Source organism: Microtus ochrogaster, linkage group LG2 (assembly GCF_000317375.1).
Source record: "Microtus ochrogaster isolate Prairie Vole_2 linkage group LG2, MicOch1.0, whole genome shotgun sequence".
Taxonomy (NCBI): Eukaryota; Metazoa; Chordata; class Mammalia; order Rodentia; family Cricetidae; genus Microtus; species Microtus ochrogaster.
This window is the reverse complement of record NC_022028.1, coordinates 35,602,105-35,615,232: the sequence shown is the minus strand read 5'-3', so window position 1 is coordinate 35,615,232 and position 13,128 is coordinate 35,602,105. Positions and strand designations below refer to the sequence as shown.

Here is a 13,128-nt window from a genome sequence, read left to right as displayed (position 1 = left end):
TCTGTAGACCAGGCTGGTCTCGAACTCACAGAGATCCACCTGCCTCTGCCTCCCGAGTGCTGGGATTAAAGGCGTGCGCCACCATCGCCCGGCCCCATTTCTTTATTGTACATAAAGTAACTGGTGTATGTGCACAAGCATATTGCGCTTTTTCCTTTTTTAAACTAAATGACCAGTGTTCTGTTTTGACTGACAGCAGATGGAGGTGGTCTGGGGGAAAGTATTGGTTCTGTGAACATATCCCCCTGCTCCATTAGTGGCTCGCTCATCAGTTCTTATCTTTATATTCCAGTAAGTTACTTTACTCTCAACGTTTTAACAAAAGAACCCAACCACAAAATCCTTGCACGCCTTGTTCGATTGGAGAATTTTAATGTTTTTCATTTATCATTATAAAACCAAGGACAATTTTATAACTTTTTTTGTACGTAGCTGTTACATGTAGGGCAATCTGTCTTTTAAGTAGGGATAAATTACTCTTGAACAAAATGATCCTAGATAGTTTTCCCTTCAAGTCAAGCGTCTTGTTGTTTAAATAAACTTCTTGTTTAAAATGAAAAAAAAAAAAAAGAGAGAGAGAGAGAGAGAGAGAGAGAGAGAGAGAAAAGGGGGAGGCTGGAGAGAGATGGCTCAGTGCATTAGGGCAGTGGAATTCCCAGCACACACAACGTAGCTCGCAACCATCCCTAGCTGCAGTTCCAGAGGATCTGATCTGACATCATCTTCTGGCCTGCAGGGGCACCAGGCGCACACACTGGTACACAAACATAAATGGCAGAGAGGGAGGCAGAAAGAGCACAGATGAATTAGCAAACACTCAACTCACAGTTCCGTCCTTATTACTCCTAACGAAGGACACCAGGATGAGACTCTTGTCCCTGCCTTGGTATTTGTCGACTGTGTTAACTTCGACCGCCCCGACAGAAGAGCGCGCCAGCAAGTCATTGATGACCCTTAGCTGCTGCCTGTACGGTGCAATGATGCCGATACTGGAAGGGCTGCAGCCAGCCTGTGAGGAAAACAAACACGACTTAAACAAAACATCCTGATTTCTAAGCTGAATTTATTGCTAAATATTTAATTTTTTGCCTCAACATTTTAAATTTTCGTCTTTTGCACACGGATGTGGCTTGTATGTGTATGGGTGCCTGTGTGTGAGGGGGCTGCCTGTGGATGCGGAGGCCAGAGGTCGGTGTCGGGTATCTTCCTTGATCTCCATCTTACACAGTGAGGCAGGGTTTCTCACTTACATCCAGGCTCACCAATCTGGCAAGTCTAGATAACCAGGTTTCTCCGTCTCCACCTGATATACAGGACAGGCACGACTGACGTTTATACGGGTGCTGGGATCTGAACTCAGGTCCTCCAGCTGGCAGAGCAAAGCACTTTTATTTACTGTGTTCTCTCCCTAGTCCCTCGATCTTCTGCTATCCTGTTCACAGTCAAGTTTCTTTCTTTCAGCCTTTTTCTTTCTTTTTTTTTTTTTGTTTTGTTTTGTTTTTTTGTTTTTCAAGAAAGGGTTTCTCTAACTTTGGAGCCTGTCCTGGAACTAGCTCTTGTAGACCAGGCTGGCCTCGAACTCATAGAGATCCACCTGCCTCTGCCTCCCGAGTGCTGGATTAAAGGCCTATGCCACTACCGCCAGGCTCACACCCAAGTTTCTAACGACCTACACTCAAGACACTACACAATGATACTAAACAGAAACTTCAGTTGCCACCATAGAAGGATTAATTTCACTGGGCCTGGTGGTGTGCGCCCTTAATCCCAGCACGCTGGAGAAAAAGGCATATGGATCTCTGACTTTGAGGCCAGGTGGACTAGAGTGAATTCCAGGACAGCCAGAGCTATGTACAGAGAAACCCTGCCACAAAATAGAACAAAAAAATTCTTAAGTTTTCTAAACAACAGCCTCTTTATATTTTATTTGTTTGTTTGTTTTTAAGGGTTGGGCTTTGGATCCCTGGAGCTGGAGTTAGAGGTAGTTGCTTAGTGTCCAACACGGATGATGGGAACTGAATTCCAGTTATTCCTAAGAGCATCAGCCCTTAAACACTGAGCCATCTCTCCTGCCCTAACCCCCCTCATCTTAATAAACAAGCATAACACCAGATTTTGTTTCTTAGAGTCTAGCAATATTTAATAAAATAGTCAATCTTGAATTGCTCCATACGGATATAGACTAGCCTTGAAAACTATGCATTACCTTAATAAAAACTGAGGTTAGAAAGACGATGAGCCTGGCTTCTGTGATGTTGCTCACGCCACCATTTTCAGTTTGTTCTGGAGCTGGGACCTAAGCAGAGAAATTTAAGACAATGATGTAATTGGTCAGGTTTAAGCTGCAAGGACCCAGGGGGCTACAGGGGCCTGACTGCTGGGGTTGAGGGTAAATTGAAATTGGCCCTACACAATCCACAGACACACACGTGCACCACAGCAACTTATCTTCACAAGAGCACAGGAAACCAACTCATAATGGCTCGCGGCAGCTCAGGCTGGCTCCCTCTCTCCTCACCGCTGTTTGTTTCTCAGGCACCAAAGGCAGGAAAGACAGGAACTGGCAAGAGCCCTCCCAACTACTGTGGCTCTGCACAGATGCTCTGTCACTGGCGCTATCTTGCTGCCTTTTATTAAAATAATACAGCAGAAAAGCGTCCCAGGCTCCAGCCTAAGAGAATGCTCCAAGTGGTATCTCCTCACGCCATCCTCATATAGCCTTCATCAGACATGTGTATAACACGCACATGCTTGACTGAAAATAAACTGTGAGTGCATGTGCGTACTATATATGCGGGGTTTCTTTCTTTGTCTCAGGCAAACTAGGCTGGTCTCAAACTACACTGCCCAGAACGGTCTTGACCTTTTGATCCTCCTAACTCCACACCCCAAGCGCTGGGATTACAGGTGTGTCAGCAGGCTGGCAGCCTTTCATTCTTGAGTGTGCAGTGTGACATGTTCTCAGTGGGAATGCTTGTCTACTATACAGGAAAGGTCTGGGTTCAATCCTGAGCACAAAAGAAAATTCCTAGCATTCAAGAGGTTGGGGCAGGAGGATTATTCCAAATTTGAGACCAGACTGGGCTACATATAAAATACTGTCTTAAAAAGAAGCTATGGAGTAGTGGAGGCACACGCCTTTGGTCCCAGCACGTAGAAGGCAGAGACAGTCAGATCTCTGAGTTCAAGACTAGCCTGGTCTGTAGAATGAATTCTAGGACAGCCTGGGCTACATAGAGAAATCCTGTCTTGAGAAAAAAAAAAATAAACAACAAACCAGGAATGATAGACAAGATCGTGATGCTGTGTTGAGATGTGAAAGTATGTATGTACTAAATTTGGTTTTAAGTAATCAGCTTAAACAGGTAACTGAGAAACTTAAAATATTAGGACAAATATAAAAACTACTTAGACAATTCTTCATTCTTATTTTACCTTATCTGTATTAAGAAAACAAACAGGATTGCTTGGCTCAAACACTCCAGCCAGCCAGGGGTTATCAGAATAATCGGCATAAAACTCCAGGCTCAGCTTGACGTCCTTGAAGTTGGGCAGGGTTAACACGGCGTTGGCCACTCGGTCCGATCCACACTCCAGCTTCCCTTCGTATGTGAGCTTATTGCTTAAGGACATAATCTTACTGGAAGGAGAGCAAAACACAGCCTCAGCTTGGACGGAGATGAAAATAACCACGCCGAGCGCTCGGGGCTGTGGTGGCCGCACACACCTGTTCATTCTGTACTGCACCGTCAGCTGCACGACGGCGCTCTTGTTCTGCTCCAGCCTCTTGAACAAGCTCTCGCTCATGCCCAGGGCTCTGCCAACAAACCACAGTCAGGCTCATAAGCACATCACACCATCCTTCAAAAGAACCCAATTAATTCTTTAACTTTACCTACTGCTGTGTATCTGCATGTGTGCTCGGCACCCCAATGAAGGGTTCCTGTGGAGGTCGGAGGCTCTCTCCTTCCACCTTTACTGAGACCCCAGGGATCGAGCTTGGCTCCTCAGGCCTGTAAAAGTGCTTTTCCTACTGAGCCACCTCACTGGTTCCCAAAAATCCCGCTTAACAATAAAACTCACTTTTTTATATTAAGATGGGGGGGTCAAGTATCCCAGGTGGACCCCAAGACCTGGAGGCAGCAGAGGATCACCTTGAATTTGTAATCTGCCTGTCTCTATCTCTCCAGTGCTGGAATTACAGCGTGCGCCACGCCAGATTTATGCACTGCTGGGGATGGATCCCACGGCTTCGTGCATGGCAAACAGTCTGAGAACTGAGCTATACCCCCGGCTCCTACAGTTAAAACGGCAACACTGAGTGGTGACGCAGGTCGGCCATCTCAGCTCTCAGCCTGTGTAAGGGTGTACATCGTCAGTCCCAGCACTTGGGAGGCAGATGCAGGCAGATTTCGGAGTCTAAGGCCAGTCTTCTCTACATAGTGAGTCCTAAGCCAGCCAGGGATACATAGTGAGATCCTATCTCAAAAATAAAATAACAGCAAAATGAAATATCAGCTGTCCCCACTGTTGTTAAACACACTGGAAGAGGGAGCCTCGATGGAAGAATTGTCTCCATCAAACTGGCATACAGGAATGTCTGCTGGCATTTTCATGACTGCTAACTAATATCAGAGCAGGAGGGCTCAGCCCACTGTACCATCACTGGACGGAGTGAGGGTGAGGGAGGGGCGCTGGGTTGCATAAACAAGGCAGCTGAGTGTGAGCCTAGGAACAAGCCAGTCAACAGTGTCCCTTGATGGTCTCTGCTTCAGTTCCTGACTTGACTTCCCTCAAGGAAGGACTGTAATCTGTAAGTCAGTGTTTGACACAGCAGTAGGAAGCCAAGAGCACCTACCTACCTTGCTTCGCGGTTTAGAACCAGGGGAGGAAGCTGCTGATGGTCTCCCACCAACACAAATCTCCGAGAGAAGAAAAGGGGACCCAGGCAAACGGGCTGACTAATTTGAGAGGCTTCATCCACAATACAGAAATCAAAGGTTTTCCGTGAGAATATTGGATGACTTGTTCCCATACAGGTCGTTGCAACTATCAGCTAAATACAAGCAGAGCAAACAAGCCTGTTAGTATGTCAAAGAAGGTACTTGGGCTCTCCCATTTTTTAAATTAAAAGGTCAAAAACTATCCCCCTCCAACAGCAAGAATCCCTTAATATTATTTAATTCTGAAACATTTATAGCTTGTTTTTCAAGACAGACTCTTGCGATGTACCGATGTACCCCAGGATCCCCCCCACCACGTTAGCAGAGATTGGCCTTAAACTGCTGGGCTTGAGGGGACCTCTGGTGTGAGCCTCCAGAGTAGCTGAGATGCAAGCCTACACCATTATACCTGGCGCGTTACTAACTCTTTTATTCTGCAAGAGGACAAGAAGGCAACTTACACAGAGGAAGATCAGGAAACCCTGTGTGCAAAAAGAGGACCAGCACCTAACATGTGCATAAAGAGTCCCCAAACCCAACAGCAAGCCAGGCATGGAGGCGCAGGCCTATAATCCCAGCACTAGGGATGCTGAAGTAGGAGGATCAGGAGTTCAAGGGCAGGTGAGCCTGGTCTAGGAGACCATCTCAAATAAAAAGGGAGAGGGGGCTGGAGAGATGGCTCAGCGGTTAAGAGCATTGCCTGCTCTTCCAAAGGTCCTGAGTTCAATTCCCGGCAACAATGAGGTCTGGTGCCCTCTTCTGGCCTATAGGTATACACGCAGACAGAATATTGTATACTTAATAAATGAATATTTAAAAAAATAAATAAAAAGGGAGGGGGGAGGGAGGCAGGCAAACAAAAGCTTTGTGGAGACAGGTGGATCCCTGAGCTCCATGGCCAGCCAGCCTAGAGGCAACCTCCAGGACAAAGAAATCTTGTCTCAACAACAAGGAGGAGGACAGCACCTGAGAAACAGCAGAGGTTCTCCTGTGATGTCTACATGCCTGAGCACACACAAGGGAATCAGACTTACATGGCTGTTATAGAGCTCTTCAAGAAGGGCTAAGGACTTAATGGACTTTGATCTGCAAATCTCCTCCTCGGTAAACTTCTGGATATCGGGATGGACCTTATGAGACTGACCCAAACGCAAAAAGCCGATTTTAAACTTGGCTAACTTCAAGAGAATGTTGTCAACAGCGGAGTGCGTATAGCTGGTCAGCAGAACGCTGAAGCCGCAGGCAGAGAGGATCCTCACCTAGAGAGACGAGAGACAGGAAAACATCGCTCTGAACCCAGGTAACTTAGAGTTTTCAGACAGACACAAAGTTAGTGAGAATAGAATCTGAGACGGATTAAATAACTTTCCTAAAGAATTATAAAAGCAAAAAAATTATAAAACCAAAATGACCTATAAAAATTATACAGCACTAATTTTATATTACATCTTATTTATTTATTTCTGTGCATGCCATGGCACACAAGCGAAGGCCAGAGGGCACCCTGCAGGAGTCATTTCTCTCCCTCTCCAGATGGATCCTAGAACTGAATTCAGGTCCCCAGGCTTAGTAGCAGCATTTCTGTTTGCTGAGCCATCTTGTCAGCCCACGGCATTTGTATTAGGCTATTAATCATGTCAATCTTACAGTGATCCTCTATCTAGCCAAAGACCCCCCAGTGGTGTGGGTACAGGCCTGTACCACCATGCCAAGTTAATTTATAATTATTTTGTTTTGATGAGAGAGGGTCCATGTACCCTTGGCTGGCCTAGAACTCTTTATGTGAACTAGGCTGGACTTGAACTTACATATATCCATCCACCTGTCTCTGCCTCCAAGTGATGGAACTAAAGGTCTGAGCCACCACATTTTGCAGAACCCAGTGGCCTTGTTATCAAGCATCGCCTACTCGGAAGGAAGGATCCAATCTAAGAGGTTAGTTTCAGAGCTTACAAGAGCACATATTGTAGTTGTCTTTCCTGTCCCCGGCATCCCCACGATGAGCGTGTAGTCTTTTGAAAGAAGTACTTTCTTCATTGCTTGCCTCTGAGGCTTATTCAAACCTGTATTTCAATTTAACCGAACAAAAACAAGAATATTTAGTTTCAATGAACTCTCCCCCCCGCAAGATAGTTTCTCTTTGTGTAGCTCTGGCATGCTCCACCACCACCAAGCGAACTTTTGTTTTGATATAAGCTCTTGCTATGTAGATTGTGTGGAATAGTCTGTCTCTGAAATACACCCCCTTTTTTTTTTTGGTTTAAAAGACAGGGTTTCTCCCTGTGTCTTTGACTGTCCTGGAACTCACTCTGTAGACCAGGCCGGCCTCGAACTCACAGAGACCCACCTGCCTTTGCCTCCCAAGTGCTGGGATTAAAGGCATGTGCCACTATGCCGGGTTCTGAAATGTATTCTTTTCCTGGCCTCTAAAGTGCTGAGTTTAGTTGTACACTACCAAGCTTTGCTCATAAATTCACCTTTTATAAGAAAAAGAAAACTGAACATAGATTTTTGGTTGCTTGTTTTTAAGACAGGGTTTCTCTTTGTAGCCTTTGCTGTCCAGGAACTAGCTTTATAGACTAGTTGGCCTCAAACTTAAGAGATTCTCCTGCCTCTGCCTGGGATTAAAGGGATGCACCAACACTGCCAGGCTCAGTGATTTGCTTTTTAAGACAAGGTCTATTTTGTAGTTATAGTTGGCCAGGAACTCAGGAATCCAGCTGTTTCTACTTGCTAGGTACTGAGATTATAGATGTGGGCCACCACGCCTTGCTTTGTTATAGTGTGTATGTGTATTTCGTATGCATATGTATGCATTTTCAAATGTGCACAAGTGCCTTGGTGTGTGCATGCATGCAAAGGCCCAAGGTTGATACTGGGGTCTTCCTCAGTCATGTTCTACCTTATTCATTGAGGCAGGTAAGGCAGGATCTCACAATTAAACCCCAAATTCACCATTATGGGCCAGAATGGCTACCCAGCTTGCTCCAGGGATGCCCTGGTCTGGCCAGCTGTCATGCCCAGCCAGCATTTATGAAAGGGATGGGGAGCTGAACTCCAATCCTCGCACTGTGTGGCAAGTGCTTGATCGGGCGAAGTCATCAAAGAGTCTGTATCCACCCTTGTAAGACTCATTGTGTGTGTGATGTGCATGAAGGGACAAGTGTGCTAGTACATGTGTGGGGGTCAGGTGACAATTTTCAGGAGTTGGTACTTTCCTTACACTGCTTTTGTTTGGTGTTTTGAGACAGGGTTTCTCTGTGTAGCTTTGGCTGTCCTGGAACTTGCTTTGTAGACCAGGCTGGCCTCCGGCTCACAGAGCTCCGCCTGCCTCTCCTGGCCAAGCGGTGGGATTAAAGCTGTGCGCCACCACTGTCTGGCTTCCTTTCACCACTCTGAGGCAGGGTTTCCCTTACTTCTGCCATGCAGCACTCAAGGTGAGCTGGCTGGCCAGAGAACTTCATTGCAAGCCTCCTGCTTCCACCCTCCCGTCTCGCCATAGAAGCGCTGGAGTACGGATGAAAGCCAATGCATCTTCAGTTTCCAAATGGGCTCAGGGATCAAGCACAGCTCATCAGGCTGGCGCAGCACTAAGTCATTTCTCTGGCCCTTATAACTGCGTGTCTAATCAACCGCTAGGCAACCAGACACGAGAAAATGAAATCACAGTGCTGGCTACGGCATACCCTTGAGAATGTTGGCCACAGTATCCTTTGCATCGTGTGGAAGAACGGAGCTGAGGTAGGATATAAACTGAGGCTCCTTGAAGTCAATGATTAATTCCCGAAGTCTCTTGCTGCGAAAGATAAGCGAAAGCGAAACATATTAGTATGTTTAGAAAAGCGGAAAGGGACTCCGGCTCCTCCATCGTTACCAACCTGGTATCGGTGTTTTCCATCAATTTAGAGAGGTTTCCTAATGGGGTATCTATATCACAATTTTTTTCTTCCCGGTCTAATCTGAACAAGGTGGCGTCTGGGAGTGTCGATAAGTTCCTAAAGCGAAACAAATACACACGGATATGTTCATTTCACACACAGGCTGTGTAAGGCACATACTGCTACAGGTTAAAAGTGTAAAAGGGCCGAGGGTGGGGTGTATGCCTGCAATCCCAGCACTTGGGAGGCAGAGGCAGGAGCAGCAGGGTTCAAGGTCACGTCAGCTACACACACACACACACACACACACACACACACACACACACACACGCACACACACAACCTGGACCACACATGCAAGCCCACATATATACACACAAAACAAGCATCAATTTTTACACACAGACCATGTATACCAAGGCCTCTCTAATCACTTTCTTCCCTATGGCTTACATCTCAGAACTGCCCGGCACACATCTGTAAGGCCCCCATATCGCACTCCACTCCACCATCATGCCTTTCTGCAGCGTGTTCAGACTCACAGACGTTCCTCCCGCTGTTGGCTAACGTGGAGATGGAGGAATTAGCTTTCCTAAGAGGCTGTGAGTGGGGCATGGAGATCACGGAGATTATTCCCGTGTATGAGTGTGTGTGAAGGGTGGGGCGGATATGCCACAGCCTGTGTTTGTGGGGTAGCTCTCTCCCTTCTACCTTTTTTTTTTTCTTTCTGGTTTTTTGAGACAGGGTTTCTCTGTGAAACAGTCCAGGGGCTGTCCTAGAACTTGCTTTGTAGACCAGGCTGGCCTTAAACTCACAGAGATCCGCCTACCTCTGTCTCCTGAGTGCTGGGATTAAGGGTATATGCCACTACGGCCCGGCCCCTTCTGCCTTTCTGTGGGTTCCTGGAATAAGGTTAGACTGGTGTAGCAAGTATCCCCTCAACCATCACGCCAGCCCCCATTGTCTTAACTGATGATGTCAATGGACTAACAACCAGTGAGCAGAGCTGGGAATAGAGAAGACAGAGTTTTTAACATATAATCCCAGTACTCTGGAGACTAAGATAAATGATTGACAGTTACTGGGGCAGCATGGGCTACATAGTGAATTCTAGGCTAACCTAGACTACATACCAAGAGCATATGTCCAAAGAAAAGGGAAAAATATATTCATAGCTGACTCCGGCTAGGGAGGGAAGGGAAATGGGGACAAAGTCTCTCTGGGGTTATGAAAATGTGGTGATGACTGTATTTAATCCAGCAACTTAACTTTCACTGCACGGGAGATGGAATCTAAGGCCTGGTGCGTGTTGGCGAGCACTGTCACTGGGTTACATCTACACTGCGCCATAAACCGATGGATGCATGACCTCTAGTTCCACACTGACAGAGCTGCTGCCCGAAGAAGCATGCTATTACCTGTCTAGCAAGCAGGTGACTGCTACCTTGTCGATCTGCTTCACATAGCCTTTAGACAGAGCGAACAGTTTTCTCTCCTCTCCACTTAAGATAATCCTGTCGCCGGCCATCAGATTGGTGGCCGGCATGGCACCATGTTTCCGCTGGAAGTTATGTAGGTACTGCCCGTCACAGACTCTCTTCACAGGCTCGGTCCGGACCAGGCCTCCGATGCAGTTGCCACCCTCCTCCCTACAAAAGAATAAGGGACGTGTGCACTGACATTGTATATATGTTGTTTTCTTTATTTGTTAATATAGCCCATGAAAATTTTCAAAATTACTGATTATTATTGTGTGTGCACACTTGGGCCGAGCTGCTCCTGTGAAGGTCAGGGGACAACTCCCAGGAGGCAGTTCTTCCCTTTCACAGTGTGGATAGCAGGGATTAAACCCAGATCACCAAGGGTAGCTGTTAGCTAGCGCCTTTGCTCCCTCTGCAGTCTTGCTGGCCTATGGCCCCTGGAAATCAATGCTAACACATTTGTCCTTCAAAAAAAAAAATTTTTTTTCTAGAATCCACTATAAAGAACTAAAAAGTTAATAACCTCTTATTGGTTCTTTTTAACATGATTTTGTGTCACCCATGACAAGGTCATGACTACATGAACTTTTGATAACACTTTTTAAAAACTGTGTGTATGAGTGTGATCAGGTGCACGTCTGTGCAGATGCGTGCACTCATGTACATCAGGGGGCCAGCGATCGCCCTGGGTGTTTCTCTGGGAACCGTTCATCTGGATTTCTCATATAGCCTCTTACTGGCCTGGAGCTAGACAAGGAGGCGGTGCTGGCCGGCCAGTGAACCTCTGGGGTCTACCTGTCCCAGCCTCCCCTGCACTGGGATTAGTTTTGACTTGCATGCAGGGGATTAAAACTCAGGTCCTTGTGCCTGCAATACAAGACTTTAGCAACTGAGTCCTCAGGGAACCGTGACCTGGACACACCACACAATGTTGATTGACACGCATTCCAAAGGCTTCAGTATGCCACCTACCGCTATGGATCCAGTAAACACTTACATTTTGGAAGCAGGCATTAACCAGATGCTTTGGTGACTCTTCCCGTGGTCTTTAGATTGTGACTCCAAGGTTAACATGAGACACCACAAACTGAAATACTTCAAGTGTGTCGGCTTCAGGTGCCGTGTTTCTTCTTGGATTTTGGACAGCATGCCCTCTGGGACGGAAGCTTCGTCAACCTGTTCTTCAACCGCTCTATATACAAAGTCCCAATCAGAGCTGAGCACACATTTGCCTGGCAGGCTACGAGAAGAGGTTTTCCTAAACTGTACACACACCCTGGCCCCCCTTCCCCCCCACAATGACTGTCCTAACTCCTTCTAGTTTTCCTTAAAAGATTCTATGAGCCACCGGGCAATGGTGGCGCACGCCTTTAATCCCAGCACTCGAGAGGCAGAGGCAGGTGGATCTCTGTGAGTTTGAGACCAGCCTGGTCTACAGAGCGAGTTCCAGGACAGGCTCCAAAGCCACAGAGAAACCCTGTCTCGAAAAAAAAAAAAAAAAGATTCTATGAGCCATGTGTTTTGTTTTGTTTTGTTTTAACAAGATGAAGATGAAATGCATTGGAAAACTCAATACTGCCTTACCCTCCCTCCACTCACGACACCCTGATAACTCAGTGTGGTGTACCTGGTGTCCACGCTCACTGAAAATGAATTTTGGCTTTTTGCACAGTATCTGTGAGCTCAGTTCTGCAACATTAGATTTACCCAAAAAAACAAAGAGCTAATTAGGGGCTCCAATTTTGCGTAATAATTAAAAACATTTTATATAACGTCAAACACATTATATGACAGCACATACTATTCTGAGAACATAACATTACATTTCCAAGAAACAGGCTTACACCACAGGCTAACATTTCTTTAACAAACAAACGGGGTCCCACTACAGTCCTGAGGAACTCACAGACATGTCTGTCTCTGCCTCCAGCACTCTGGGATAAAGGTACCCACGACCTTGCTTTTTTCTTAATCTATGTGCATGAACTTGCCACGGGTGTGCAGTTGTTTCTGGAGACTGAAGGAGGGCACTGGATTCCCTTGGCTGCAGTTACAGGCAAAGGTAGGTTGGGTATTTTTGAGACAGAGTCTCAGCGTGTGGCCTAGGTGACCTGCATATCTCTCCAAAGACTTTGCTGGCCTCGTATGCTCAGCAACTCTCTCACTTCTGCCTCCGAGTGCTGGGATCACAGGAGCCCATGCACACAGTCATAGGCACAAATAAATAAGAAATAAATAAAAACTAATAAAAATTGAATTGAATGCTTAAAAGCCAAACACCTATACTATTCATTACAGCAATGCATATCTATAGCCCCAGCACTTGAGACGGGGGAAGGAAGACCACAAGTTCAGGGTTGCCAGGCATGGTCTACATAGTGAGTTCTCTAGCTGACCCTACCCCTCAAAAGTTCAAGGTCATCTTCAGCCTGGGATACACGAGTCTGTCTTAAAACGTACGCAAACACGCACGCATGCACCCCAGCAAGTTTACCTGCTATAAAGAGCACAGTTGCCCATCTGTGAACAATATTTACAAGTTTTCTCTTCCTCGATTATTTGTGGCAAGGGAGAAAGTCGTGCCTCCTCCCTGGAAGCAGCTCGGCTCACACGGTGCAGCAGAGAGAACGCCAGCTGGTTCCTGAGCTTCAGCAGTTCTGGGGACAGGTAAAGGCGGCTTTTCAGAATGAAGCAGGGTTCCAGCTTCCGGTTTAAAAACAAAACAAAATTTAATCCCAGCACTCGGGAGGCAGAGGCAGGCGGATCTCTGTGAGTTCGAGACTAGCCTGGTCTACAGAGCTAGTTCCAGGACAGGCTCCAAAGCCA

At 46.5% G+C, this 13,128-nt stretch overlaps 1 protein-coding gene across 1 annotated transcript in view; it reads right to left on the bottom strand.

The window, feature by feature from the left end:
* Dna2 (DNA replication helicase/nuclease 2) overlaps positions 1–13,128 on the bottom strand; it is a 31,181-nt gene that overhangs the window by 5,160 nt on the left and 12,893 nt on the right. Inside the window, exons 8-19 of the mRNA XM_005360118.3 lie at positions 12,797–12,959; positions 11,300–11,494; positions 10,240–10,470; positions 8,822–8,938; positions 8,630–8,739; positions 6,897–7,006; positions 5,978–6,202; positions 4,863–5,056; positions 3,728–3,817; positions 3,436–3,640; positions 2,207–2,296; positions 827–1,009 (exon numbers count right to left, since the gene is read on the bottom strand). Coding sequence (XP_005360175.1) covers positions 827–1,009; positions 2,207–2,296; positions 3,436–3,640; positions 3,728–3,817; positions 4,863–5,056; positions 5,978–6,202; positions 6,897–7,006; positions 8,630–8,739; positions 8,822–8,938; positions 10,240–10,470; positions 11,300–11,494; positions 12,797–12,959 — 1,913 coding nt within the window. The remainder of the gene's footprint in view (positions 1–826; positions 1,010–2,206; positions 2,297–3,435; positions 3,641–3,727; positions 3,818–4,862; positions 5,057–5,977; positions 6,203–6,896; positions 7,007–8,629; positions 8,740–8,821; positions 8,939–10,239; positions 10,471–11,299; positions 11,495–12,796; positions 12,960–13,128) is intronic.